This window comes from Uranotaenia lowii, unplaced genomic scaffold (assembly GCF_029784155.1).
Source record: "Uranotaenia lowii strain MFRU-FL unplaced genomic scaffold, ASM2978415v1 HiC_scaffold_492, whole genome shotgun sequence".
NCBI lineage: Eukaryota > Metazoa > Arthropoda > Insecta > Diptera > Culicidae > Uranotaenia > Uranotaenia lowii.
The window spans coordinates 1-27364 of record NW_026598414.1 but is presented as its reverse complement, the minus strand read 5'-3'; the positions used below and the strand labels follow the sequence as shown (position 1 = coordinate 27364).

Sequence of the window (27364 nt, the reverse complement as noted above, 5' to 3'; positions counted from 1 at the left end):
TTGTCATTTTTGTCATTTTTATCATTTTTGTCAGTTTTGTTTTTTTTCTCATTTTTTTTATTTTTGTCTTTTTTTTCGTTTTTGTAATTTTTGTAATTTTTGTATTTTTTTTCATTTTTGTCGTACTTATGATTAATGCGGGTTGTCATGATTGTCATTTTTGTCATTTTTGTCATTTTTTGTCATTTCTGTCATTTTTGTCATGTTTGTCATTTTTGTCATTTTTGTCATTTTTGTCATTTTTATCATTTTTATCATTTTTGTCATTTTTGTCATTTTTGTCATTTTTGTCATTTTTGTCATTTTTGTCATTTTTGTCATTTTTGTCATTTTTGTCATTTTTGTCATTTTTGTCATTTTTGTCATTTTTGTCATTTTTGTCATTTTTGTCATTTTTGTCATTTTTGTCATTTTTGTCATTTTTGTCATTTTTGTCATTTTTGTCATTTTTGTCATTTTTGTCATTTTTGTCATTTTTGTCATTTTTGTCATTTTTGTCATTTTTGTCATTTTTGTCATTTTTAACATTTTTGTCATTTTTGTCATTTTTAACATTTTTGTCATTTTTGTCATTTTTGTCATTTTTGTCATTTTTGTCATTTTTGTGATTTTTGTCATTTTTGTCATTTTTGTCATTTTTGTCATTTTTGTCATTTTTGTCATTTTTGTCATTTTTGTCATTTTTGTCATTTTTGTCATTTTTGTCATTTTTGTCATTTTTGTCATTTTTGTCATTTTTGTCATTTTTGTCATTTTTGTCATTTTTGTCATTTTTGTCATTTTTGTCATTTTTGTCATTTTTGTCATTTTTGTCATTTTTGTCATTTTTGTCATTTTTGTCATTTTTGTCATTTTTGTCATTTTTGTCATTTTTGTCATTTTTGTCATTTTTGTCATTTTTGTCATTTTTGTCATTTTTGTCATTTTTGTCATTTTTGTCATTTTTGTCATTTTTGTCATTTTTGTCATTTTTGTCATTTTTGTCATTTTTGTCATTTTTGTCATTTTTGTCATTTTTGTCATTTTTGTCATTTTTGTCATTTTTGTCATTTTTGTCATTTTTGTCATTTTTGTCATTTTTGTCATTTTTGTCATTTTTGTCATTTTTGTCATTTTTGTCATTTTTGTCATTTTTGTCATTTTTGTCATTTTTGTCATTTTTGTCATTTTTGTCATTTTTGTCATTTTTGTCATTTTTGTCATTTTTGTCATTTTTGTCATTTTTGTCATTTTTGTCATTTTTGTCATTTTTGTCATTTTTGTCATTTTTGTCATTTTTGTCATTTTTGTCATTTTTGTCATTTTTGTCATTTTTGTCATTTTTGTCATTTTTGTCATTTTTGTCATTTTTGTCATTTTTGTCATTTTTGTCATTTTTGTCATTTTTGTCATTTTTGTCATTTTTGTCATTTTTGTCATTTTTGTCATTTTTGTCATTTTTGACATTTTTGTCATTTTTGTCATATTTGTCATATTTGTCATTTTTGTCATTTTTGTCATTTTTGTCATTTTTGTCATTTTTGTCATTTTTGTCATTTTTGTCATTTTTGTCATTTTTGTCATTTTTGTCATTTTTGTCATTTTTGTCATTTTTGTCATTTTTGTCATTTTTGTCATTTTTGTCATTTTTGTCATTTTTGTCATTTTTGTCATTTTTGTCATTTTTGTCATTTTTGTCATTTTTGTCATTTTTGTCATTTTTGTCATTTTTGTCATTTTTGTCATTTTTGTCATTTTTGTCATTTTTGTCATTTTTGTCATTTTTGTCATTTTTGTCATTTTTGTCATTTTTGTCATTTTTGTCATTTTTGTCATTTTTGTCATTTTTGTCACTTTTGTCTCTTTTTTCATTTTTTTCATTTTTGTCATTTTTGTCATTTTTGTCATTTTTGTCATTTTTGTCATTTTTGTCATTTTTGTCATTTTTGTCATTTTTGTCATTTTTGTCATTTTTGTCATTTTTGTCATTTTTGTCATTTTTGTCATTTTTGTCATTTTTGTCATTTTTGTCATTTTTGTCATTTTTGTCATTTTTGTCATTTTTGTCATTTTTGTCATTTTTGTCATTTTTGTCATTTTTGTCATTTTTGTCATTTTTGTCATTTTTGTCATTTTTGTCATTTTTGTCATTTTTGTCATTTTTGTCATTTTTGTCATTTTTGACATTTTTGTCATTTATGTCATATTTGTCATATTTGTCATTTTTGTCATTTTTGTCATTTTTGTCATTTTTGTCATTTTTGTCATTTTTGTCATTTTTGTCATTTTTGTCATTTTTGTCATTTTTGTCATTTTTGTCATTTTTGTCATTTTTGTCATTTTTGTCATTTTTGTCATTTTTGTCATTTTTGTCATTTTTGTCATTTTTGTCAGTTTTGTCATTTTTGTCATTTTTGTCATTTTTGTCATTTTTGTCATTTTTGTCATTTTTGTCATTTTTGTCGTTTTTGTCATTTTTGTCATTTTTGTCATTTTTGTCATTTTTGTCATTTTTGTCATTTTTGTCATTTTTGTCATTTTTGTCATTTTTGTCATTTTTGTCATTTTTGTCATTTTTGTCATTTTTGTCATTTTTGTCATTTTTGTCATTTTTGTCATTTTTGTCATTTTTGTCATTTTTGTCATTTTTGTCATTTTTGTCATTTTTGTCTTTTTTGACATTTTTGTCATATTTGTTGTTTGTGTCATATTTGTTTTTTCTTTATTTTTTGCCATTTTTGTCATTTTGCTATTTTTACAAAAAAAAACTCTTACTTATTGATAGAGCTAAACTGTGAGTTCAAAAGTCGTTTTATAACTTGTATTTTTGCGTGAAAGATTTTAAGCAAAGTTTTTTTTGAAATATTTTGCCGTTTCAAGCACACTCTCCTTAATTTTTTGGTATTCAAAATTAAGTTTGACCGATATTCAAAACATAGATCATTCTATGAACTCAAAGTTGAGGCCACTTTTTCCTCCAATTGTGATGCTGTTTTGAACCAGAACAACTTAAATTTTAGTTTAGCAAAATGATCGTGCAATTCTCGACTTGGCACTGTTGACCTATAAAAGCTGTTGACCTAAGACGATTGCTCAAATGTGTTGGAACGCACCCACTGGGCTGATGGCTCACGCAAAAACGGCAGTTTTTCATTGAAATCTGTGCGCGGAAATCGTTTGCGTTTTGTTAAAACCGTTGAGCAAAAGAATTTAATTTACATACTTACGTGTTTGTGGAATTGTTTGTTTAAGAAGTTTTCCTGAATTTTAATTAGTTTCGCAGAAATATTGGCTGGTAACATGTCGGATTCAGAGGATATTTTCGCCGAAAATTCTGACAACAGCCTCGGTAATTATCTTTGTTCATTGCCTTCTGCGATAACCGAATTTAATGGCTTATTTCTATTCGATTTAATGTAGATTACGTACCAGATGAAAGCATCCCGTCGATCGGAAATGTATCGATCTCCGAAAGTAAGTCACCCATGTTACATTATCCTTTTGTCCGAAGTTATAAAATATTCGATCGCCGTTACTGTTACTAATTCAAATTGAGGTTAGGTTTAACCGTTGACAATTTTCAAACATGGATTAATTTTAATTTTATAATTTTTTGACAAAAAATCGTTTTATGTTCCGACAGCCGACGAGGAGCAAGAGGATGAGCAAGACAGTGCCGATCGGGAAATGATTGAAAGGATGAAAAAGCGACAGAGCCGTCGCATGTCGTTTCATCCTAAACGAGAGAGTAGCAGTAGCTCCTCGGAGGGGTCGGATGTCGAGGTTTCGCTGGCCAGCGATGGAGACACCACAGACGATGAGCGTTTTACCGATGGTAGGGCTCTTTCGCCGAGCACTCGTATGAGTATCACCGGCATACGCCCTGAGGACTTAAGTTCGGAAGATGAGGAAGTCCAAGGGGTTGATGATGATGATGATGTTGTGGTAGTCAAGAAAAAACCTACCCGAAGGATAATTTCGGATGACGAAAGTGAGGAAGAAAGTTCAGAAAAATCTTTCAAGTCTTCTGTGAATGAGGTACACAAAGCTCAATCAACTGCTGAATCTATCGCAGAGGATGATGATCGTGCAGAGGATCATGACTCGTTTGACGATAGTCTGCCAATGAAAAGTTTCAATCCTGAGTCGGAAACCAAACGGGAATCTATCAGCAATAAGTTATCGTCCACGGCAAATTCGGATGACATTAAAGAACAAAATGCTGACATTTCCGCAATTGGACGATTGTCTACGAGCATTCGGCAGTCAATTGGCGAGAAATTATCTTCAACGGTGGTTGAAGATAAAGACGAAAGTATAGAGTTTGTAGACAAACCCGATGAGATTTTACTGTTGTCTAGCGATGATGATGACGATAATAAAACTGCGGAACCAGAAATAGCACCCATCAAAAAAAAGAAACCATTAGTACAACCAACGATAAAATCCGCTCTGATAAATGCGAAAACAACCGTCTCCCAGAGCGTCTACAGTGACAAAACGAGCAAGTTGTCCAATTTAAAATCATCTCTGAGCACTCTGGAAAGTCTGCTGCTCATCAAAAGCAAACTACCGGATAAGGGTGTGCATTTGTCTAAGAAAATGGAGGCCTTGAAGTCAGAGATAGGGTCCCTGGAAAAGGAAATCAGTCTATTGGAAGTCTCCAGCTCCAGTGGAATACGGGATCAAATACAAAAAAGTTTCGAAACCTCGCTGGACAGTGTCAATACCACGTAAGTTAAATTTAATTTTTACTACTCGCGTTAGGTCGCCGATAGATCGCTCAACGATATTCTGAGTATGAATTTAAATATATTTTTTTCAGTGTTCGAAAATTTTCTATTCTAAATTCCTGAATGTTTCCTCAAGATTAATCACTAACTGTAAGAGAATTTTCATCGTTAAAATATTTGTTTTCCAGCAAAAACTCCAGCACAATATCGGAAACCAACAAAAAACCGGAGGTGATAAACATATCCTGGGATGATATCAAGAAAGCAGCCGAAGACGTTCAGCCGAAGCATTTCGGTACTCAGGGGATGGCTACGTTTCAGAATCAAAAAACGCTAACGATGGGAACGCTTGCCACTTTACACAAATCGATCGAAACCTGTCCCAGCGAGGATACACTGTGCGATCCCCCGAAGCTGCTGAAGATAGAGCTGATGCAACACCAACGGTACGGTTTATCGTGGATGCTGTGGCGCGAGAGTCAAAAGCCACGGGGAGGAATCCTCGCGGATGATATGGGCCTGGGCAAAACTCTGAGCATGATAGCGCTGATTCTGAAGTCTGCCGAACTTGAGGATCCGGACAAAGAACCGGAGCATAGCGATAGCGAGGATGATGAAGCGGGTGGGAATGATGGATGGAAAGCGAAGGGACGCAGAGATTACTATCCCGGTGGCACGATCATTGTCTGTCCGGCATCGCTAATGCGCCAATGGGAGAGTGAGATCAACACCAGGGTCGCTAGAAACAGTTTGGCCGTGAGTGTGTATCATGGATCCAACCGAGATGTGAAGCCAAGGCATCTGGCAAAGTATGACGTGGTCATCACGACGTACAACATTGCATCTCGTGAAGCCAAAGGCGATAGAGTCGGAGTTTTTGGCGTTAACTGGGAACGTATCATCCTGGATGAAGCACACATGATCAGAAACCACAAAAGTGCAATGTCCGTTGCATGCTGCCAACTCAAGGGACGTTATAGATGGGCTCTGACCGGAACTCCTATACAGAACAAAGAAATGGATATGTACGCTTTACTGAAATTTCTCAGGTGTACTCCGTTCGACGATCTAAGTCATTGGAAAAAGTGGATCGACAACAAAAGTGCTGGCGGTATGCAACGATTGAATACAATCATGAAATCTATTTTACTCCGCAGAACCAAGAAACAACTGCAAGAGAAAGGCACTCTCCAATGTTTACCCGAAAAGAACATTGAAGTAGTAGAAATCAAACTGCAAAAGGAAGAAATGAACGTCTATCAAAAAGTTATGATGTATTCTCGTACACTTTTTGCCCAGTTTTTACATCAGCGAGTTGAAAAAGAAAACGATACCTACTTCGGTTCGCAGAGTCAACGCCCAACATTCGCACAGACTCGTCAACCCAACGGAGCCTTTGATCGGGTTCATCAGAAGCTAAAAAGAATGCATGTTAAAGACGAAGTCAAACAGCATCAAATTTTGGTGTTGTTGCTCCGTCTTAGACAGATCTGTTGCCACCCAGGATTGATTCATCAAATGCTTGAAGATGATGATGGCAACTTCGATGTAAGTACCGTTGAAGATCAAAGCTCGGAGCTAGATATCTTGGAAGAGTTGGAAAAAATGAAACTGACTGATACCTCCGGAAACGGCAACGATTCACGGGGAGTGCTTCGCGAAATCAACAACAGCCATGAGCTCCCGGACGATCATGTTCAGGCCATTTCTAAAGCTTCGTCCAAAGTGATGCTGCGTTCGAATCCGGTCTTCAATCTTGAACGGTGCAGCTCTAAGTTGAACCAAATGCTGAAACTGTTGGATGAAAAAATACTGCAGGGAGACGATAAGGCTGTCATAGTTTCGCAGTGGAGCAGCGTTTTGGAAATTGTTGAACGGCATCTGCAAGAGAAGCGCATCCGGTACGTAATGCTCACCGGGAAAGTGGCCGTCAAGTTCCGCAACGATCTCGTGAACGAATTCAACAAAGTAGGAGCGGGACCTCGTGTAAGTTAAGTCAATAATTTTTATTTCTTTCTCAAAATTTGTCAGTTCCAAAATCTAAAAAAGATTTTACTAATAAATCAACTATATTGGTGGTACTACTGTTCCTCTTTAAATGAACATACAGTTCCATTTAGATCGTACCGGTATGTGCGTGATCGTTAAACAAGATTTCCGCAATTATCGAGGTGTTGCATCCCTAGCCTGCTCGGAAGTTTTGGAGAGAACCTCGATAATGGCAGCTGGAAAGCTTTTTTCAGCCTACGTAGATATGAAATATCCAGTGTATTTCAACTGATTTTAGGATTGCTCCCAAACTGATGAGATTTAGACCTAATTTGACGCTGTTCAAAACCGTTTGACAGTTGATGGAACACGAGTGTGGTTGCGAGTATTTTCGCTGAATTGGATTTAATTTCGTTGATCCAATTCTTGTAGACCACGGATGTATATGATGAATGAACCCAAGAGGCTTAAAATCCCAAATAAACGTCAAAAAAAAACAAACCACGGATACAAGTGCTCTTTATATAATTAATTCTACTTTTTTCCTCAACTGCCAGTTGGAAGCAACAGGTTTTAACTGTGACATTCCGATACTCGGCGTTTGAATTTGTTCCGCTCACTCACCGGAAGCATGACCAACAACCGTTGTCATAACGGCGGTATGGAGTTTGTTTATCCGGACCAAACACTTTCACCGTTATCGATTTTACTGGCTGCAGAAAACGCGTATACTTCACATTCTTTTCAGTTGGAGCCATCCTAAGAAGAGCGAAATTGGAGCCGAAAGATGTCGAACCGAACGTTCAAACGGCTGTGGACCGCTTCCCAGAAGGATCTGGAGAAGCTGGCCGTTAACGATTTCGAGTATCAAGCCATCGAAGCGCAGCACGACCGCTCCGAAATCCAGGGCCAGGTGTACGAGCTGTACCTACGATACATAGTGATTTCCAATCGGCTTGAGGAAATCTACGACCAAATGGTGCAACCGCAGAAGCGAATTCTGATCCGGAAGCTGTTGGACAATGTCCTGGGAAGAGTGCTAGAGTTGAAGCACGATCTGGTGATAATTGATATTTCGGAGTTCAGTTACAATGATGCGGTGGTTGAGAAGCTTGGGTTGACCCCATTGGCGATGGAAATCAATGTGCCAAAATATTTTCGAAGAGAGAAGGAAGAAATGCTCAATGAGAGAAGGAAATTCATGGATGATATCCTGAGACGGATCGGGGCTTTGGATGAGGAAGTGATCGAAGAAGAATTGTCAGAATTGGATGCCATCAAGATAATTCAAACGCACGAACGTGCTAGACAGGGAAGATTGCGCGCTCAGTTCATGAAAGAGCTTAAACTGCTGAAAGAGAAAGGAAAACCGGACAGCAGTCGCGATAAGTCGGCGACTGGCTTGAATGCTGCGATGAAAATTCAAAAAGTTTGGCGTGGTTACGCTACACGCAGGCAAACCAGGCGTCGCAAAATGGAAGAAATGATCCTGATCGGAATGATACCCCCTCAGGTCACAACGACCCGAACGGCCGTTGATGAATTGGAAGATGCCAAAGCCATTCGCTACAAACAACAAAGACAATTCCAGGAAGAATACGAAAATGCATTGGTCCGTGTAAAGGACGAGATTTACTCGAAGCAGGGAGCGGCAATGAAGGAGGACATTGCTGACGAGATTCGTACCTGGTTCAAGGAGTACCAGAAGCGTACGGGTCGTTTGCCGGATTTCCCTTCTGAGGAAGCCGGTGGATCTCGGCATTTGTTGAGCCGCCAGGCTACGGAGAGTGAGATGAGTCGTTCCTCGGTGATGTCCTCCCGCGAGAGTAAACTCAAGTCTTCTAAGGACTCGAAGCTTCAGCAGAAGCGGCCTGGGGAGGTTTCGCTCGAGGAAGGATTAGATAAGGCATTCAAACCGGTGCAATCAGCATTTCTTCCGGAAATAAAGAATGGCATCGACGAGTACAACGATATCTGGAAGGGGAAAGATGAATCGCAAAATTTGCGACAGACGTTCTACGACGACATGATCTATGAGGAAAAATTTACGGACGTAGAAACTGAGCTGCGAAGAATTGTGGACGATATAATGAGGCAGGAATTGGATATGCTGCAAATTGCGTTGGATAGAGATCGAGCCCAGAAAGGAAAGAAATCCAAGAAGGGCAGTAAAAAGGCTCGCCGCAGTGGTAAAAAAGGCAAAAAGAAGCGCGAGAAGGATTTAACGCCTGATCGCACTACTGAGTCCCTGTTTGAGGAGCTGTTGACGAATGGTATCATTAAAAAGTTCCCGGAATCACCTATTGATTCGTATGTTGGAGATATGAGCTACATTGCTCGAAGTTCTTTGAATCCGACACCGGGTGACGTTCGTCATATCATCAAACAGTACTGCATCCTTCCGATGGGTTCTGAAACAATCCGCAATTTTGGACCGTGCATTAAATCCCTGCTGCTGGCTGGTCCAAAGGGTTCCGGAAAAACTTCTCTAGTCCACGCAATCTGCACCGAAACCGGCTCAGTGTTGTTCGATATAAGTCCGGCAAACATAGCCGGAAAATACCCAGGCAAATCTGGACTTATCATGTTGATGCATCTGGTATCGAAAGTATCGCGTCTGTTGCAACCGTCGGTAATTTATTTTGGCGATGCAGAAAAACCTTTCATGAAGAAAGTCCCCAAAACGGATCGAACCGATCCGAAACGTCTGAAGAAAGACTTGCCCAAGCTGGTCAAAAACATCAACCCCGAAGATCGAATCATGCTGATTGGAACATCCAACTGTCCGTGGGAGGGCGACATGAAGCTTATGAGCCAAACCTATCAGCGGTTCGTTTACATCCCGAGGCCGGATTACGGTGCGCTTTCGTACGCCTGGAAAGAACTGCTCAGCCACTACAGTGGAGTTCAGAGACAGTTCGATACAGGAGCTATGGCGAAGATCTCGGATGGTTACACGATCGGTTCCGTGGTTCGGTGCATCCGGGAGGTTATCACTTGCAAACGAATGCTGCAGCTACGCACGAAACCTTTGACACATTTGGAGTTGATCAATGCCTTGAGGTTGGTTTGGTGTTGTTTTCGGAAAGTTGTAGTAATTTTGGTCAACCGAATACTACATCGAATCTGTTGTTGGTCTTTTGAAGCGCCCTGGAACCGGTTTACAAGGAGGAAGAGGAAGCTTTCATGTACTGGTGGTACAAAACTCCCCTCGGAAGACGCCGCTCGAAGCAGATGGAAATGGATGAAGCCCGGATGGACATTGAGAATGTCACCAAAAAGAAGAAATAGCTTTAGGGAAAAACCGTTTGCACCGCGTGTCGTTTGAGAAATAAACGTTTTTCTGGTTTTGGAACGAATTAAAAAAAAAAAATTAGTCTTATTTAGTTGTTTGTATGATTTCGTTTGTACCCAAGTTAATTCTTAATTTATTTTTAGATTATGCTACTATCTCTGACTGCTGGTGGTGTCGGTTTGAATCTGGTGGGAGCAAATCATCTTTTACTGCTGGATCTTCACTGGAATCCACAGCTCGAGGCACAGGCTCAGGATCGCGTCTACCGCGTTGGACAGAAGAAAACAGTTTACATTTGGAAGTAAGCTAAAAACTTGTGAGTTGAAGTAAATAATTATTTATAAAAATGATTTTTCCTCAGATTCATGTGCGTTGACACGGTGGAGCAATCTATTCGAGCCCTTCAGCAGCGCAAGTTGGACATTGCGGACGGTGTCCTAACGGGAGGAGGAACGCATTCGGGAAGCAAACTCACCATCGACGATCTCAAATCTCTGTTCGGGTTTGAATGAGCTACTTTTGATGAGGTACTTGAATCTTTCGTATCATCTTTACTGTGATAAGGTTGTTCCATGTCTAATTTAGCAAATCGATTTTTAACTCTCCGCTGATTGTTTGAAAATTACTGCCTCAAATCTATATTAAACATTTCTATTTCACTTCACTGTAAATGGTAAGTGGTTGGTGTTATTTAGCATATCACATAAAATGTCCCAAAATATCAAACTAAAAAAAATGGCCAGTTTGGCCGAAGTAATGCATTTAGCTTTTTAAAAAGCAGCTGATTCAAAAAATGCATTCAGTTAGCATTCAAGAGAGGAACAATTTAAAGGATTGTTTGGTTTCGTTCAGTGGTTCAATTTTATCCTACTTAATACTAAATGAAGATCTGCTTGCGTTATATAAAAACTACCTCTTAGATAATTAACCTTTCGAGTTTGTCTTCTGCCTTCAGTGGAAACGGACGTACTACAACGCGCTTGATAACCACAATAGCAAGGCTATTGTTCCATTGTTCTTGCCCAGGACATCATCTGGATAGGACCATTCCGGGAATGGATGGATCCTCAAGATGTGCACGGAAGATATTTTTGATAGCGAGAAATGGTTTAGAACTTCCGAAAAATCCGTTCATCATCAGACGATCGATTGAACAGCACGCGGGTGAAATAGAAAGTGGAAACTTACTTTGTGCGAAATAAAAACTGGAATAGGGGAAAGGTTTCCTAAATGGGCCTATCGGGTTAAATGACCGTACGGCTGTTTGATGAAATGGCTGACTAGACAGCTTATCTGACCAATGCATTTTGAGGGTGATAAGCTTAGAACATAAGGCATGAAAGAATTTTATGAATTTATAAACTCAAAAAAATTTAAAAAATCATACAAGGTTTTGATACATTTTGATGTAATATTTCGACATTTAAAAATTATACGTAAAGAAGTTTAAAACAAAAACTAGGATGGTTTTTGTTTCTTACTCAAATGAACTTAAGAAATTAAACATATTTCAGCTTTTGTGGACGTTGAATAATGATTATTTACTGGAATAAGAGAGTGTTTTTGTATGCCCCCATCATGTTTGTAAAATGCCTCCATCCTTAAATAACAGTTTAAATAGAATAAATTAATGATTTTTATCACTTAACCTTCAAATCTAAGCTCTGAATGACATCTTAAGAATGAATTGAAGATCTAAAGACAGATTTGATAACGTTTTTCTCATGGATGAACTGCCTCCAAAGTATGGCAACCCTAACTTTTGTTTTATTCCACAAAATTATAATATAAGGTACACCGGGGCAAGTGCAAACGGTTTTCACCATAGTTCAACTTTCACATGTCCTAGAAAAATATGTTTATGTTCAAAAATTATCAATTATCGTTCGTTGCATCACTAAAATAGTTCTAAACAAATTCCCGTTGAAAGTGAAAAATAAAAAAATGTTGTTAAAAAGTAACGGTGTTTTTGTGAAAAAATTTCAAAATTTGCACTTGCCCCGTTTATGGGGGCAAGTGCAAACGCCATACTTTTTCCTAACTAATTCACAGATGAGTCAGTGTATCGGTCCTAAAATGAATTGAATACATGTTCCGGTACGTTTTATCAACTTTTATTCTTATATTTGCTGTTTTTTTGCAATATTTATAATTTTTTGGAACTCCATTTTTGGTGACTGTTGTTTTAAGCAAAAGACCTTTATTTACTAAGTTATTACGGAACTTTGAACATCCGCTTTAGATACAACACTTTGGTACCCCTTCTGACCATTTAAATATAATGCTGAACTATTTTGGTGATAAATTTTCTGAAATGGCTGATGTTACATGTCTTAAAGGTGCGTTTGCACTTACCCCGGTAGTGTCGTTTGCACTTGCCCCGCAGTGTGGGTTAACAAGAGCGAATATTATTTTCACAACTTTCGGGGTGTACTGAAAATTTATCATAAATTTTCTGCTTTCACTTGAATATCGGTCCCAAACACTCACCTTTTAACGAAAATTCGGATTTGAATGCCCTTTTTTGTAGCCAAAATATGCAAAACAAAAACACACTGTTCATGTCTAGTACGTACTTAAATTTGTGTGTGATCAAACAGTGCCGTGTTTTAAGTGAAAAATTTAAAGAAAGTTTAGTTTATCTATGTCAGATTGTTCGTTTGGGTCTAAACAACAATTTCTAGAAGAAAAATATTTTTTACTTTTTTTTGTAACATAGAAAAGTTGAGCGTTTGCACTTGCCCCGAGTTTGCACTTGCCCCGGTGTACCTTACATAGATTTTTAGAAAACTTCGGCTTTGTCGTACGGAAATTATGACTTTCTAGCAGTTTCAATGAAATTATACGAAAATATTGCCCAAAAAACGGAAATTTTATTCAAAACATAAATAGGCGCATTTAGCCCGCACGGTTTGAGGTTCGGCATTTTAGACAACACTTACAATAAAATCGTTTTCTTGGAAACAGAAGAAAATTTTAACATAAAAATTACTCCATTGTATAGAAAACAGATGCCTGCACACGTGCATATAGTTTTTGTACACATATTCGACGTAATATTTGATTAAATCAGTGTTCTGCTTAATAGGCGCATATAGCCCGCTCCTCCCCTATTTGGAAGATTCGCAGTAAAGATCAAGCCAGAAAGATAATTATCCTTACTTCGCTCATTGATGGCACGCCAATTGAAATTGGCCGTCATCCCAAGCTAAATAGCAGAAAGCTTGTAGTAAAATGCAACGAGGTCGACGGTATGTCCGAGAAAGAACTTTCAAAAGAGCTATCGTCGCCTGCCCATGTTAAGGCCAAAGGTTCATATTCCGGGGTAAGTTTTTTCAACAAACATTTGGCCTTAGCATGGGCAGCAAACTATCGCCACTTTTGGCTGAAGTTTTCATGAGCGTACTGAAGAACAGATTTGGAGAAAACAGAAAGACTTTTTCACGTCTGGTGGTGCTACGTCGATGACATTCTTGCCTCGGTAAAGGAGGTTTATCTCACGCAGACATTAGAGCTTCTAAACTCAAAACACAGGTCGATAAAATAAACAGTAGAAAAAGAAGTTGAGGGAAAGCTCCCTTTCCTTGACCTCTTAATCTCAAGGAAAGAGGACAAAACCATAAAATTAGGAATATAGCGGAACACTTTGGTGCGCAAAAACAAGCCGCCTTCTATTCCATGGCGCACCGCCTGTAAAATATTCCTATGGAAAAGGCAGAATATGAAGAGGAAAAGCATAAAATCCTTGAGGCAAGTTTTTTGAACGGTTTTGACAACGAATTTGTCCTCAAAATTCTCCGTAAACATGCCCGAAAAAAGTACCGAAGTAATGCAACCACTTTCAGGCCAGAGAAGGAAGACCCCTTTAGAGTTAGCTTGCCGTTCCACCCTAAACTAACTAATGGGATAACCAAAATCCTTTCTCAATACGGTCTGAAAACAGCATACAAAACCCTTAAGGATCGGTTAGTATTTTTGAAGAACAAGATTCCGCAATATGAGTGATCCGGAATTTATGAAATTTCCTGTAATAATTGCCCAGCTGTTTACATTGGCCAAACTTGTCGAAAATTAAAGTTCGACTTATGGCGTATTTTTTTTTGATTCCGGATTTGGCTCTGGAACCGTCAGAATAAAAAAACGAGTTTCGGGTTTCGAGTTATTCCATACGTAGGTGTGCGTGAGAACGAGCGCAATGTTTACATGCAGCTGTCATTTTGTTCTCCCTTCTGGATTTCTTCATTCGGTTCTTCACATCCGGATTGCCGTTTTTCGTGTCCGGATTGCACTGGACTGGAGATAGGACGATTTTGCTTGGCTGAGAGGTTCAAAATCGCGGCAATAATCATTTTCCCGTTCATTATTTAAACTGTTTTGTTTTCAGCCAAAAACAGCTGTTTAATGTTTTGACAACAACGTTGAGAGTATTGGTGAACTTCTCGCAAAACTGACTTTTTTCTCAGGGCGACTCCGTCCCTTTTTCGAGCGAACCTAGGTTGCCTCTCGAGCAATAAATGAGCACGATGACAGCAGTTAGAGCGAACCTAGGTTGCCTCTAGTTTGCCTCCAGGTGAAAAAAAATACGGTATTAAAGAACATAGAAATGCTGTGAACAACAACAGGGTCAATGAATCTAGCGTAGCCACCCACGTAACGGAAATGGGTCACTCCATAAACTTCTTCTTCTTCTTCTTACATCAACATGGCCAAAACATGTAGGCATCCTGGAAAATGGGAGACTTGCGTCTATCATTTTTCTTTTCAGCGTATTACCTGTTACATATTCCAATGCATTGCAGATATTACTACGGCCAGGCCAACCATGTGATGAAAACCGCGAAAGATTAGGATACAGGGGTGGAATGAAGCGTGGAGATCCCTACCAAACGCCTCATATAATATTTTGAATATGAAAGGACCTGTATATGAATTTATGTCATTTGGGAAATAATAAATGGAATATTGATACATTAAATGCTGTTAAGCAATTAGTAAATTACGATACCTACCAACCTTATACTCACCGCAGTAATAATTAGAATATAGAATGTTACCTACGGGTTTCTGTAGATCAGCTATTTTGCCTTCGCATCTTTCCGTCTACTCTGTGGATAATATGAGGGGTTAATGATTAGAAAAATATTAGTAAACGTTTAAAACACCAAGCAACTTATTCTGTTTTCCCATTGGCTTTGCAACCTGCAATGCAGCCTTTTGAGTTATGTAGCTTGGTACAACTTGAGACTTCGTTGAACAAAAGTAGAGAATGGAAGGTTTCTCAACTTCTTCTTCTTCTTCTTAAATCATCATAAAAGTAGAGACTGGAAGGTATCCCAACACTCACATAACTGCACGCGTCCAAACACTCATAATGTCGAGCCAGGGGGAGTCTCAAACAATCACAGAAGCACCTCCTACCCACAAGCCCCAACTCCTGTCAAAGAAGGCCCTCCCCTCCCAACTTTCCATTGGAAGGAGGCACGGGTCCCAAAACCTCACATACCGTATCCAATTTAACCCCCCCTACCGCTCTCAACCGGAGCTCAATATCCCCTTTTCCCTATCTTCCCGCTATGCTGAAACCCCACCCACCACATACACACTACCTGCACCCGAACAAACACTAGTGCCACCTCTGTTGGGGTGCTTAAACATCTACCAGATCCCCACCCGCATAGCCCCACTCAATCCGATTCAGCAGTCTCCGAGTCAACAGGCATTCAAACAGAAAATATTACTATTATTTACCTAGATTTACGATTTTTTTAATGATAATTTGATTTCACAGAAATAAATATAAACCAAAATTTTTAAAGCCTTTTAAACAAGACTGAGATACTCAATCCACAGTATCCAACATCCATTCGTCTTCGCTATCCAATTCCTGTGGCTGTTTTTCCAAATCGCTGTCCTCAGATGATTCACTGTCAGAGATCTCCGGGATCAAATACAGCTTAAAAGAGCTTCTTTTTTCAACGCTTCTCTGTCCTTTAATAAGGGTTCGAAATCACGTAGCGTTTCTCCAAAAGACAGTAGGTCCTTTTTAAGGGTAGTAATCCAGGTATCACATGGTCGGCACTTCCTTTTCGGTCCAGTCATTTCTAACTCATACGCCGCACGTAGCAGATGATTCTCCTCTCTCCTCAAAATGTGGCCCCAATAGAGGATTCGATGAATTTTAATGTTTTTTGTTATTGTTCGTCCCTTTAACAATTTTTTTACAGACTGTTTTTCATTACCTCCTCCAATCTTGAACCATTCAGTCACTATCCTTCGTTCGTATCGTCGTAGTGTTTTCTTATTAGCAGCTGTTAGGGACATGGCATTCAATCCAAAGGCCATTGTGGGGATGACGACCGTCGAATAAATTCTCCTCAGTAAGTCCCACGGTGGTTGTGTTTTCTTGATGAAGGGTAGTAACATTTTATTAACTTTGACAGCTTGATAACATCAATGGGTCACTCCATAAACTGGGAAAAAGTGATCTATAGGAGATGTGTAAGAAATGCTTCATATTTGAACGCATGAGAGTCGATGTTCAATAGCACTTCCGAGAAACCGCTAATGAATGAAGATGATCCACCAATTATGTCGCCGCATTTTATCTTCACCAAAAGGAAAATTTTATAAAGGAACCATCTTTCAACGAATACTACGACCCTCGTAGTACGATCCTGTCAGTAATTTCTTCGTGTGATCAGTCGGTCATCGTCATGTAGATGGGCAACATCGAGCCCGAAACCGGTCGACAAAAAAGGTAATTTTGAATCCTTTTTTTCCGTTTGTAAGAACGTTAAGTATCGTGTCCTGTAAAACGTCGTGTGTTAATTGTGGATGAAAATCCCGGAAAAAACCCAGGCTCGGAAATCGACGAGTGCAATAAATTATGTTCCTTACCCAAACCCTTCCTCCTCATCCAAAAATCCCTTCAAATCTCCTCTTAATTCTAAAACCAAATCTGACCCTCGGCCTTCTACTACTTATTAACCTTTCAACCCTTTGGTTCCGGTTTTTGGTTCATTTCGCAAACTTTTGTCAAAGAATTCCAAAACCGACCACTGTGAGCGCTTCCGTCAATAATATAGCCCGACGGGGCATCGTGGTTTATTTATTTAAAATATAACAAATAATAATTCTTTAATTTCAGGTACTTAATTAAAAAAACAACGATTTGATAGTATTGTTTTATTTTTATTGTTGCTAAACAAATTGCAAAATCGATCCCTTTTACAACGAACAGTAACTTTTTAAAGTAGACACACTTTCACGAAAACTTAATGAAGGTTTTTTTCCTACAGCTTCCAAGGCCAGAACAGAAAACTGTATAATGCACGATAGATGCTCAAAGATCACTCCAGTTAGCTTTAAAAAAATTGAGAATAGCGTTGGGCCAACGGAATTGATTGATTTTGTAATTTGATCATTTGTTCTGAGTTGAGTATTATGAGTGCTTAGCCATGAACTGGGAGTTTCTCTAATATTCTACTTTTCAAACTTGGTTAGGATATAAAAAACCATTAAATCGTAGTCCTTTGACGTTGCCAGGTCAGCATAACTTGTGTGTTCTATTTTTTTTTTTTTTTGGTTTTTTGGTATTTCTTAATACTTTGAAACTTACAATACTATAATGTCGTATCAAATAATCGCGAAAAACATTCGTTTTTATAAGTTCCATCGTTCTTTTTGATAATGTATTTCGCAAGAACTTGATTTAAATATGCATGAGTAGTAACGCGTTGTCATTGTCAGCCTGCTATATTAACATTTATTCACTAGAGTTGGTTGATTTCATTATGTTACACATTTATTTGTTTTCATTTTTTTTTAATCACAGGCATTTTTCGGCTCTTGCTGTGCTGTGACAGAAAATCTGCGAACTTTCAATACCTGTGCTCTTCTAGTTATCTACAGCTAATTATCTCAACAAGTGTTCGAACTATGCAATTATCAGTTTGTGTAAGGTAAAGTTTTATCTGTACCGGATTTGTTCAAATTCAAAGTTGTGTAATGTTTCAAAATCAACAAAATATTTAACAGTGTTTATAAGCCAATCCATCAGTGATCTTTGAACAACTTTGCCATTTTTTCTTCATTTATTGTTTGTGTCAGAATGGAACAAAACGTGTACTCATAATTTATGGTTTTTTTTTTAAAATCATTCTTAAATTCTGTTCAACTACATCGTGCTTTTTTTAATATTTTTAAGATAACAACTATGAGATGAGATTGAGATCACAATTTGGTGTGATAGCTACCATAATTAAAATGATTGTCTTTTAAACCAATTTTGTTCATGTGAATTTGTACAAACATAATTTCAAATTTAACTAAACTAACAAACAATAGAATATCCTGATTAAATGATTTGAATATTCTTGATGAGAATTCTTATGATATTGAAATAATTTTGTTGAAGAAACTTTTAAAACTTTCAAACCAGTTTTTGTGTGTGTGTGTTTTTTTTTCAAATTTACTGTTTGATTGGTATTGTTTTCTGAAAAAAAAAAATCACTGGTCTCTAACTGCGTTTATAAGAAGTTTAAACTGTCATCAGAACTCCGTCGGGATCACAACTTTCATGGTCAGATGTTGTTCTGTTATTGATAAGGCCATTTTGTTCTGTCTTCAATTTCTGCTAAATGCTTATTCCAACATAAATAGAACCATTGAATAAATCAAACAATACACACAGGCGTTTTGCAACACCCGATATCGGAACTCCTTCCTAATTGTTATAAGTGTACTGAAAGAGAACTGCCGATGGTGCCCGGACCGGTATCAACTGGGAACCGATGCCATTCTTCTCCTTGACCACCATGTAATCTCGACCGTTGATCATCTGTCGCGAGGCCCCATCGGTTTCGATCTGCTTACCAAACATGCTGGCTCCACTAGCGTGACGACTGAAGATTTCCGCATACGGCGGTGGCGGAGAATCTCCGTAGCCTCCACCGGCCGCAGCCTTGACAAACGATAACTTCTCTCTCGGTGAACTGGCATCGCTTCCGATGTTGCTCTGCATTTCCTTTCGCATTTTACGTTCGTTCAACAATCGGAAGAACATCTCCGACAGGAAAACTGCGATCGCGGTAGCAAAACCGGTCATCATAACCATGTAGGTCATGGCCAGGTCCCGATTCTTGAGCTGACGCTCTGTGCTGCCCAAATTCTGCGGACATATTTCAGCTTTCGGCAAATTTTCCAACAGTTTAAACTTCACCAATCCTCCTTCGACCATGTTGAGTAGTCTATCAAAAGAAAATAAATTAATCCCCTTCAACGATTTAACCCAACTACAAACTTACTGCGGATCAAACAGGGTGTTCCACTTGGTGTTGTTCGGATAACCAAAAGCTCTGACCCGCTTCAAAAATGGCGTCAATGCGGTCGCAAACGGACAGTGGCTGCGTTCGTTGATCGGGTTTACCTTGCGGCGCACCAAATAGTCCTGGTACACCAGATGCTCGATGGCTGGTTTGTCCCGCACGAAGACGTAGTTCTTCTTGGACACCGTCGTCATCAGGATGTCGCTGTCGTTCAGGTTGGTACTGAAGTCGACCAGATTCTTGTCCAGCAGCACCATCAGGTAGTTGAGGGATTCGTCGCTCTGGAATATTTATGGCTATTAGAACAAAGTTGGATTGGAACCTTAGTTCAGAAAACATCAGTATTAAGGATTCGCTGCTAGCCAGATATAGCGAGTGCAGCCGTCCTGAAGTTGGTTCCGCAAAACTATCGTCAACGTGATCAAGGCCAACATTTTTCTTGAACCTTTTGAAACCCCTGCAATCTATTCTTAGTGTTCAAACATCTACCTAAAAACGAAGCCGATATGGTTGTTCAAATCTCTTTAGTTTACCTATGCAAGCACGTCCTAGACGTGTCAAAACAAAACGTGTTATCAAAAATAATGATTCGTGGACAACTGGTTAGACGTCCCCAGCAAGGTTACGATACGTCCTTGATGAAATACGACTGAAAATTGCGCGTGTCCAACGGCGCGGGGAGAAAGTCGGTTGATGATACGACGTCCGCCGGTTGGAGAATCCAGAGGTGAAAAGAGTATACGTTGAACAGTTTGAATCCCGAGCCCCGGAACTGCCGACAAATGGAACAGTCGAAGAACAGTGGTATGGAATCAAGAATGCCTTTATCACGACGAGCCATGGTACTCTCGGTAAAGTTTGTGGAAGAAGAAGTGAATGGATGTCGGATGAAACTTGGAGGATGGTCGATGATCGGAGAAATGCGAAAGTCGGAATTGAGAAGGCATGTACTGGGTCAGCCAAAGCAGCCGCCCGCTTACGTTATGCGGAGCTGGAAAAGGCAGTTAAACGAGCTCGTAGACGAGATAAGAGAGTCTGGACAAACTCCCTAGCCGAAGAGGGAGAACGAGCCGCCGCTAATGGAGATATCCGATTACTTTATGACATTTCTCGCCGCCTTAGTGGTGCAAGGAATCTAGCATTAATGCCGCTAAAAGACCGAGCAGGTCAGTTATTGACCGATCGAACAGATCAGCTTAAACGATGGACTGAGCACTTCGAACAACTCTTCCGAGTCACGAATAGCGATGGACAACAGAATCCGCAGCTCGAAGCGCCAACAGTAAGTCGCATTAATGGCGTCAACTCGGAAGCGCCCTCGCTGACTGAAATAGCAGCTGCAATCAAAGACATGAAATCCAACAAAGCACCTGGGATGGATTGCATCCCTGCTAAAATGCTGAAAGCCAACCCTGCCTTGTCAGCACAAATGTTGCATCGTCTTTTCGCCGACATCTGGGGTAATGCAACATTCCCGACCGACTGGATGCAGGGTATCCTCGTGAAGGTCCCGAAAAAGGAGACCTGACAGAGTGCGGTAACTGGCGCGGCATAACGTTTATCTGCACAACCCTCAAAGTACTCTGCAAAGTGATCCTGAACAGGGTCCAGGAGAAAATCGACGCTACACTCCGACGGCATCAAGCTGGATTCCGATCTGGACGATCATGTGTGGACCACACCACAACGCTACGAACCATACTGGAACAAATCAACGAATTCCAGGACTCTCTTCTGCTGGTGTTCGTTGATTTCGAAAAAGCATTCGACCGACTTAACCATGAAAACATCTGGGTGGCTCAAAGGCGAAGAGGAGTACCAGAAAAACTAGTCCATCTCATCGAAGCACAATACGAGGCATTTTCGTGCGAGGTCTTGCACGACGGTGTCTTGTCCGAACCAATCCCGCGGTAACTGCTGGAGTGAGATAAGGATGTATCTTATCACCGCTACTTTTTCTTATCGTAATGGATGAGATTCTGACTGGATCGATTGACTGTGCACCGAACCTAGGATTGCCGTGGAATCCTTCAACAATGGAGCAACTGAACGCCCTTGACCTGGCTGACGATATTGTTTTGCTCGCCCAAACACAACCGGATATGCAGAGCAAACTCGATGACCTCACCGAAAGTTCCAAGGCAGCAGGCCTCAAATTCAATGTCGGAAAGACTAAGTCGATGGAAATAAACACAATAAATCCTTCCAATTACGTGGTAACTGGGTAACAGGTCGAGAAAGTGGAGTGCTTCCATTATCTTGGTAGCCAGATAACGCTTGATGGTGGTACCAGAAAAGACATCGAAACCCGGATCAGAAAGGCCCGATTTGCGTTTGCGAGTCTCCTGAACATCTGGCGGTCACGGATGACTCCGGAACATCTGGCGCTCACGCCAGATATCTCTACGAACGAAAATTGAAATCTTTAACTCAAACATCAAATCCGTATTGCTGTACGGGTGTGAAACTTGGTGCACATATGCGGTGGTGACGCGAAAACTGCAAGTGTTTGTGCTGCCTGCTACCTGCGGATTATCATCCGCGCTTGGTGGCCTGGCAACTGGATCTCAAATGAGAACTACATCGCCGGTGTCATCAAAGGGCGCTAGAAATCGAAATTCTGGAATGTAAGTGGAGATGGATTGGGCACACGCTGCGAAGATATGAGAACGAGATTTGCAGAGAGGCGCTTAAATGGAATCAAGAAAGACATCGAAGAAGAGACCCAGACCCAGAAACTCGTGGCGGCGTAGTATATTTAGCCGCTGAAATCCGCAAAGTTGACGAAACTCTGGCTGGCAGCAGGTGAAGACCCTGGTTCCGAATCGCTAGCAGTGTAGATCTTTTATCTCGGCCTTATGCGTCGGACCCTAAGCTAGGTAGGTAGCAGGTTACGTGAAGCCTAGTGAAGGCTACCAAAAGGCTGCGGATTTGCAGGAAGCTGTACTTCCGTTTTCTCAGTTTATTGCCCAAGCCTTGAACTTTCCTATCAATCACTACAATCCATTCATGAATATTAGAGAGCTTTAGTATTTTATCCAATCAATCTAGCATGCACAAATGGATCATTGCCAAGAGGTCACATTTTTTTCTGGGATCTTCATCTCCAGGTCAAATACAAATTTTAAACCTCAACGGACATCGAAACGAACTAACGGTGTTTTGGATACACCCGAAATTCAGCCTTCACTACAATCATGAGTAATCAATTTCATAGCGTAATTGGCATAAGAAAAGAACGCGAGCGGGGATGATTCGATTTGCGACCGCTGGCATTAAGCCAGATTTGTAAACCATCGACATTTTCTCTGACAGTCGCACAGCCTGCTTTTATCAGTTTCATTGTTCGTGCCATCAAACGAATGCGACCGAAAACTTGCCGAACAGTCGACTACCATCAAACGAAACGACATTCATTCTTCTTTGTGTGATTGTCGAACGAAATTTCGTGTCTTGGTCACGAGGCGGCAACGTTACACGATTTTAAGCTTTTTTTCCTCAGATTTAAGCTTTTTTTTGCCATAGAGCATAGGAGACGAAAGCTTAAATCTGAGGAAAAAAGCTTAAACCTGTCAAAACGAGGGGAAAAAAAAGGGGAAATCTGAGAGATGTGCTCCATACGGTTTGAATAGCGTTGCCGCCGCCTGTCTGCAGCGCCGGGTGATGTTTTGATGTGTTGGTCGAACAATGTGGAATGATTTTCTCGATTATCTACGCAAGAGGGATGAAAGTCAAACGACTAACCACAACAAAGATCGAAATTTCATTTGACATTTTTTTGCTCTCCGATCAAACGATTGCGCTCTCCACGATTGTCACGAACGATGTGTGGTGGTTGTCTCCGGAAAACTTCAAACGATGGTGACCACTTACAAGCTTGAATTAAGCTCCCAGCACAACCGCATTGCGTATGACTGAAAAAAAAGTCACGTCCATCCCTATCCCATCATAAGACTTAGGAGGATAGAAATAAATACCGGCCAACACCAGGCCCACGAGGCGGCAACGTTACACGATTTGTCTATGTATCGTGTGACCAACATCTTTTAAATAAGTGGTCGTGAATCTCGTTTTTAAGCTTTTTTTCCTCAGATTTAAGCTTTTTTTTTGCCATAGAGCATAGTCGACGAAAGCTTAAATCTGAGGAAAAAAGCTTATATCTGTCAAAACGAGGGGGAAAAAGGGGAAATCTGAGAGATGTGCTCCATACACAGTAAACGAAAATTACCGAGTCCGGTAATTTTTTTACCGAAATCCTAACATGTGGAGTTCGTTAAACTGTTCGGTAATTTTTTCGGTAAAAAATAAATGAACATCGGTAAATCGATTCTTCATTTACCGATGTTCGTTAATTTTTTACCGAAAAAATTACCGAACAGTTTAACGAACTCCACATGTTAGAATTTCGGTAAAAAAATTACCGAACTCGGTAATTTTAGTTTACTGTGTACGGTTTGAATAGCGTTGCCGCCGCCTGAACCAGGCAGCCATCTGTGCGTGCAAAAGCAAAAGGATGATTTCAATCTACCGGCACCCTCAAACAACCACCGGTCAAGTTGCCCGGCTTCAGCAGCAGTGCGTGTAGACAGGCAGTAAGCAAAACACAGTTCCCATAGAGTTGCCAACTGATTTTCAGAAAAGTCTGAAAGATTTTGAAAAAATGTCAGGAAAGGTCTGGATAGCAATCTTCGGAGATGGTTGCCTGTTTTTTTTTGGTCGCCAGATCTCAATTTTTAACATTGCATACTGCCATTACTTTATTCGTATAATACACAGATATTTCAGCCACTTTCAATTCCATGGGACTAAACGTGCTTTGCTTAACACCTTTTTTCTCATATATCTTCGCAGAATTTCACTCTCGCTCGTTTTTTAATTACTAATTTTCATCATTGCCTACCATTTCACCTTTAAAATTTTTAATCCCTATTGTTTTGTTGAAAATTCTTGGCCAAAACCAAAAGTTTGGAATTGTCTGGAAGAAATGTCAAAAGTCTGGAAACCTGAAAAAAATTCTGGCGGAAGGCCAAAGAGTCTGGAAGATCCAGACAAAATCTGGAAGGTTAACATCACTGAGCTCGGGGAATCCATTATCTTTCCCGTTTCCTTCAAAAGGACTGCATGAAAGGAGGCCAAACGCAATTGTGCGTTTTTTGGTGATTGATCGGTGACGAAAGCCTATGACAAGTATCCCTCAATCCGGCTCAGGACACTGGTAAAGATGTCGGATTGGCAAGACGATATAAAAATGGTGTTGTGAGTTCGATTCTCACTTCCATACGGCGTTTCGTTTTTTTTATTCTCTTGTTTCTGGGATGAATTATCTAACAGGATGAAAATCCCATGTAACGTTTTTCTTGTTTCGCTTGAATGTTGAATCATGCATCATTTTGCTGGGGAGTTCGAGTTCTTAAGCCAGTAGTGCTTTTTCAATCATATGCTCTTTTCAGCGCATTTTCGGCACAGAGATTTGGTAAATAGGCATCGGATTTTTGCAACCTCTTCTATGGGTGTTTGTATTTGTTCTTCATTTTGGTTGTTGATTTCTTTTCACACATTTCTACTTTTATCCCTTTTGTTATTTCCGATGTTTAATTTTTTTTGGTTGTTTCTTCATTTGAAAATGTTTCATTGTTCATTCTCATCATTTTGTTCAAACTATTAAAGCAAACATCGAGTATGACCATTTTTGATATTCATGGGTGCATGTGACATGTGGGCATCGCGACGCCTACTAAGTTAGGTTTCTTGAAGCCGTAGATGACTGAGCTGAGATGTTGTACATCTAAGGTCTGACATTGCGGTCGTTGATGTTTTAGAAAAAAATCTCAGATAGTTTACAAACATTGTGTAGAAAACCTGTAGACTTTTATTTTCTAGGATTTTAACTCTTGCAAGTTATTTATCCTCAAAAAACCTGTAGACAGACTTAAAAAACGGTATTTGGCTTCAAACTCAAAAGATTATAAGAAGTTATGGTGTTCCTAGGAGGCTTGCTCTTACTTCTGTCCCTCTAAATGTTAATGGTCAGAAATAAAACGGGTTAAACACATGTTCTAAATAAGTTTTCCGAAAAAAAATATTTCGTAGTAGTCGTAAAGGACTAAATTGGGATCAGTGAGTATAGATTATTTCATAAAATATCAATTTTAAAGGGCACATTAGACAAACTATGTTGAAAATTGATCTTGTTTATTTACTTTTTTCACCGGCTTTAAATGCATTGAACAAATAACATTGTTTACGCCCAAAAATCCATAAAAATTTGGAAATTCTTTTGACAAAAACTTATCTTTTATACGACCAAAAACACGCACGGAAATCACAAAAAATGGGAACGATTACTTTTAATTACTAAATCCATTAACAGTACTCATGGTTCTAAAATAGATTTTCTCTTGTTTGAACAAACCATAAAGCTACATGGAGAGTTCCTGAGACTCTCTCAACAGCTCTGGCTATATTTACCCGCCAGAAGCTTTGTATGATGTAAATATTGAAAGAAAAATACCGACGAGAAATCGTAAATCAATCCCTGTTTAGCCATTATGTTCTGATTATGGTTAACTCCAAGGGTTGTACTTGTTCTGTGATCAGCATCGAATCGAAGGTGTCTTGTAATACATTTCATCAAATATTAAAACATCGTTCGCGCGTCGTCCGTTGATGATATACCCATAGGTAGCTTGACTAACTTTTTGACTGACTGGCGAAGTGAAAGTGATTTACCGACTGGCCCCGCGTAAACCAGATTTCAGGGAAATACCACACATGTGGTTAATCAATAATTGATGTTTACTCATGTTCCACCAAATGGCTGGATGGATGGTCACAATCAGGTGTGAGACGACTAATACGATTCCACCTTCTCCGGGTCGAAATCAAGTTGGGGGTGGGAAAGGCAACTCATACTTACATTCTTGATTGCATATTCGACGGCATTGCCACGGTTGGTGACAAATTGTTTCTCCTTGCGGCGAACGTCCTCGGCATTGTTGATGGGAAGCGTAAATTTGGACAGAGTCAAGAACGCGGTAAGATTGGCGGTGTAGAACGAGGTGAGAATCGTGATGAAGATCCACCAGGTGGCGAACAAAATTCGAGTGGAATCTGGATGGAGATGGGAAAAGAATGATTATAGATAGCTTTTATAATCATCCGGATGTTCCTCTCGAATCTTACCTCCCGTAGGTGACAGGGTGCTTCCCTGCTTCATCAACGCTCCGTACACGAACCAAACACAGTACGGTAAGCTATACAAAATCTGTTCCTTGTCCTTGGTCATTTTGTTCCGAACCAGCAGCATGATGTAAATGATCGGTCCGACGGCCAGCAGCGAAACCAGAATCAAGATCCACACGTCACGATTGAAGGGAGCCAGCAAACCGGAACCACTGGCCGATTCCATCGGACGGACCATTATCATCATCCACTCGCCCTCGTCCAGACCCGTCGAATACAGAATGTGCTTCCGAGCGTCGGCCAAAATGGGCAGGAACCCAACGGCGACATCGGCCTTTCCGGTGGCCAACATTTCGATAATGCTGCCCTGCATGTCGTCGGTCGATCCTACGATGTTGTATTCCGGCATCACCAGGGTGTAGTTGAATTTGAACTTCTCCATCAGGAATTCGAACAGCTCGAACGCCACGCCACGACCCCTCAAAACCGCTGATTCATTCTGAATTCGCTCGGTGTAGCTGAGGGGCCAATCCTGCAAGAAGGAAGATTATAACAACCATTTTTAAAAATGAGGTTCTGTTTCTGTTGAATTTAAGTTCAACAAAGATGAACTAATATAACTAACAGAAATTTCGAAGACTTAACTGAACGACGTTCAGTGAACGTTAATAAAATTTGAAAAAAAAATGACAAAAAAACCCAATCGTACGGATCAAATGGCAAAAATGATAGTATAAAAAAATGAAAAAAAAAAGAAATATAGTTTATTGATGGATATGAAGGCTGGACCCGTCATCGCGCAAACTTAAGACTATCCTTGTGTAACCGGCCTGCTCGGAATCTTAAGGAGCACTGATTGC

The 27364-nt window shown here is 39.4% G+C and overlaps 3 protein-coding genes across 3 annotated transcripts; 2 read left to right on the top strand and 1 right to left on the bottom strand.

The window, feature by feature from the left end:
* Positions 1–3101: 3101 nt before the first annotated feature.
* LOC129760185 (transcription termination factor 2) lies at positions 3102–10655 on the top strand. The gene is made up of 6 exons (XM_055757786.1): positions 3102–3328; positions 3400–3453; positions 3623–4712; positions 4901–6698; positions 10140–10297; positions 10358–10655. The coding sequence occupies exons 1-6, from the start codon at positions 3280–3282 to the stop codon at positions 10506–10508; spliced, it is 3300 nt and encodes a 1099-aa protein (XP_055613761.1). The 5' UTR covers positions 3102–3279; the 3' UTR covers positions 10509–10655.
* LOC129760186 (dynein regulatory complex protein 11) lies at positions 6740–10123 on the top strand. Its single transcript, XM_055757787.1, has 2 exons — positions 6740–9764; positions 9848–10123. Exons 1-2 carry the CDS (start codon positions 7489–7491, stop codon positions 9990–9992), a joined length of 2421 nt encoding a protein of 806 aa, XP_055613762.1. The 5' UTR covers positions 6740–7488; the 3' UTR covers positions 9993–10123.
* Positions 10656–17803: 7148 nt separating the features above from the next.
* LOC129760184 (ionotropic receptor 93a) lies at positions 17804–27036 on the bottom strand. The gene is made up of 4 exons (XM_055757784.1): positions 26505–27036; positions 26239–26432; positions 19302–19603; positions 17804–19244 (listed from the first exon to the last, which is right to left on the bottom strand). The coding sequence occupies exons 1-4, from the start codon at positions 26944–26946 to the stop codon at positions 18722–18724; spliced, it is 1461 nt and encodes a 486-aa protein (XP_055613759.1). The 5' UTR covers positions 26947–27036; the 3' UTR covers positions 17804–18721.
* Positions 27037–27364: the final 328 nt, after the last annotated feature.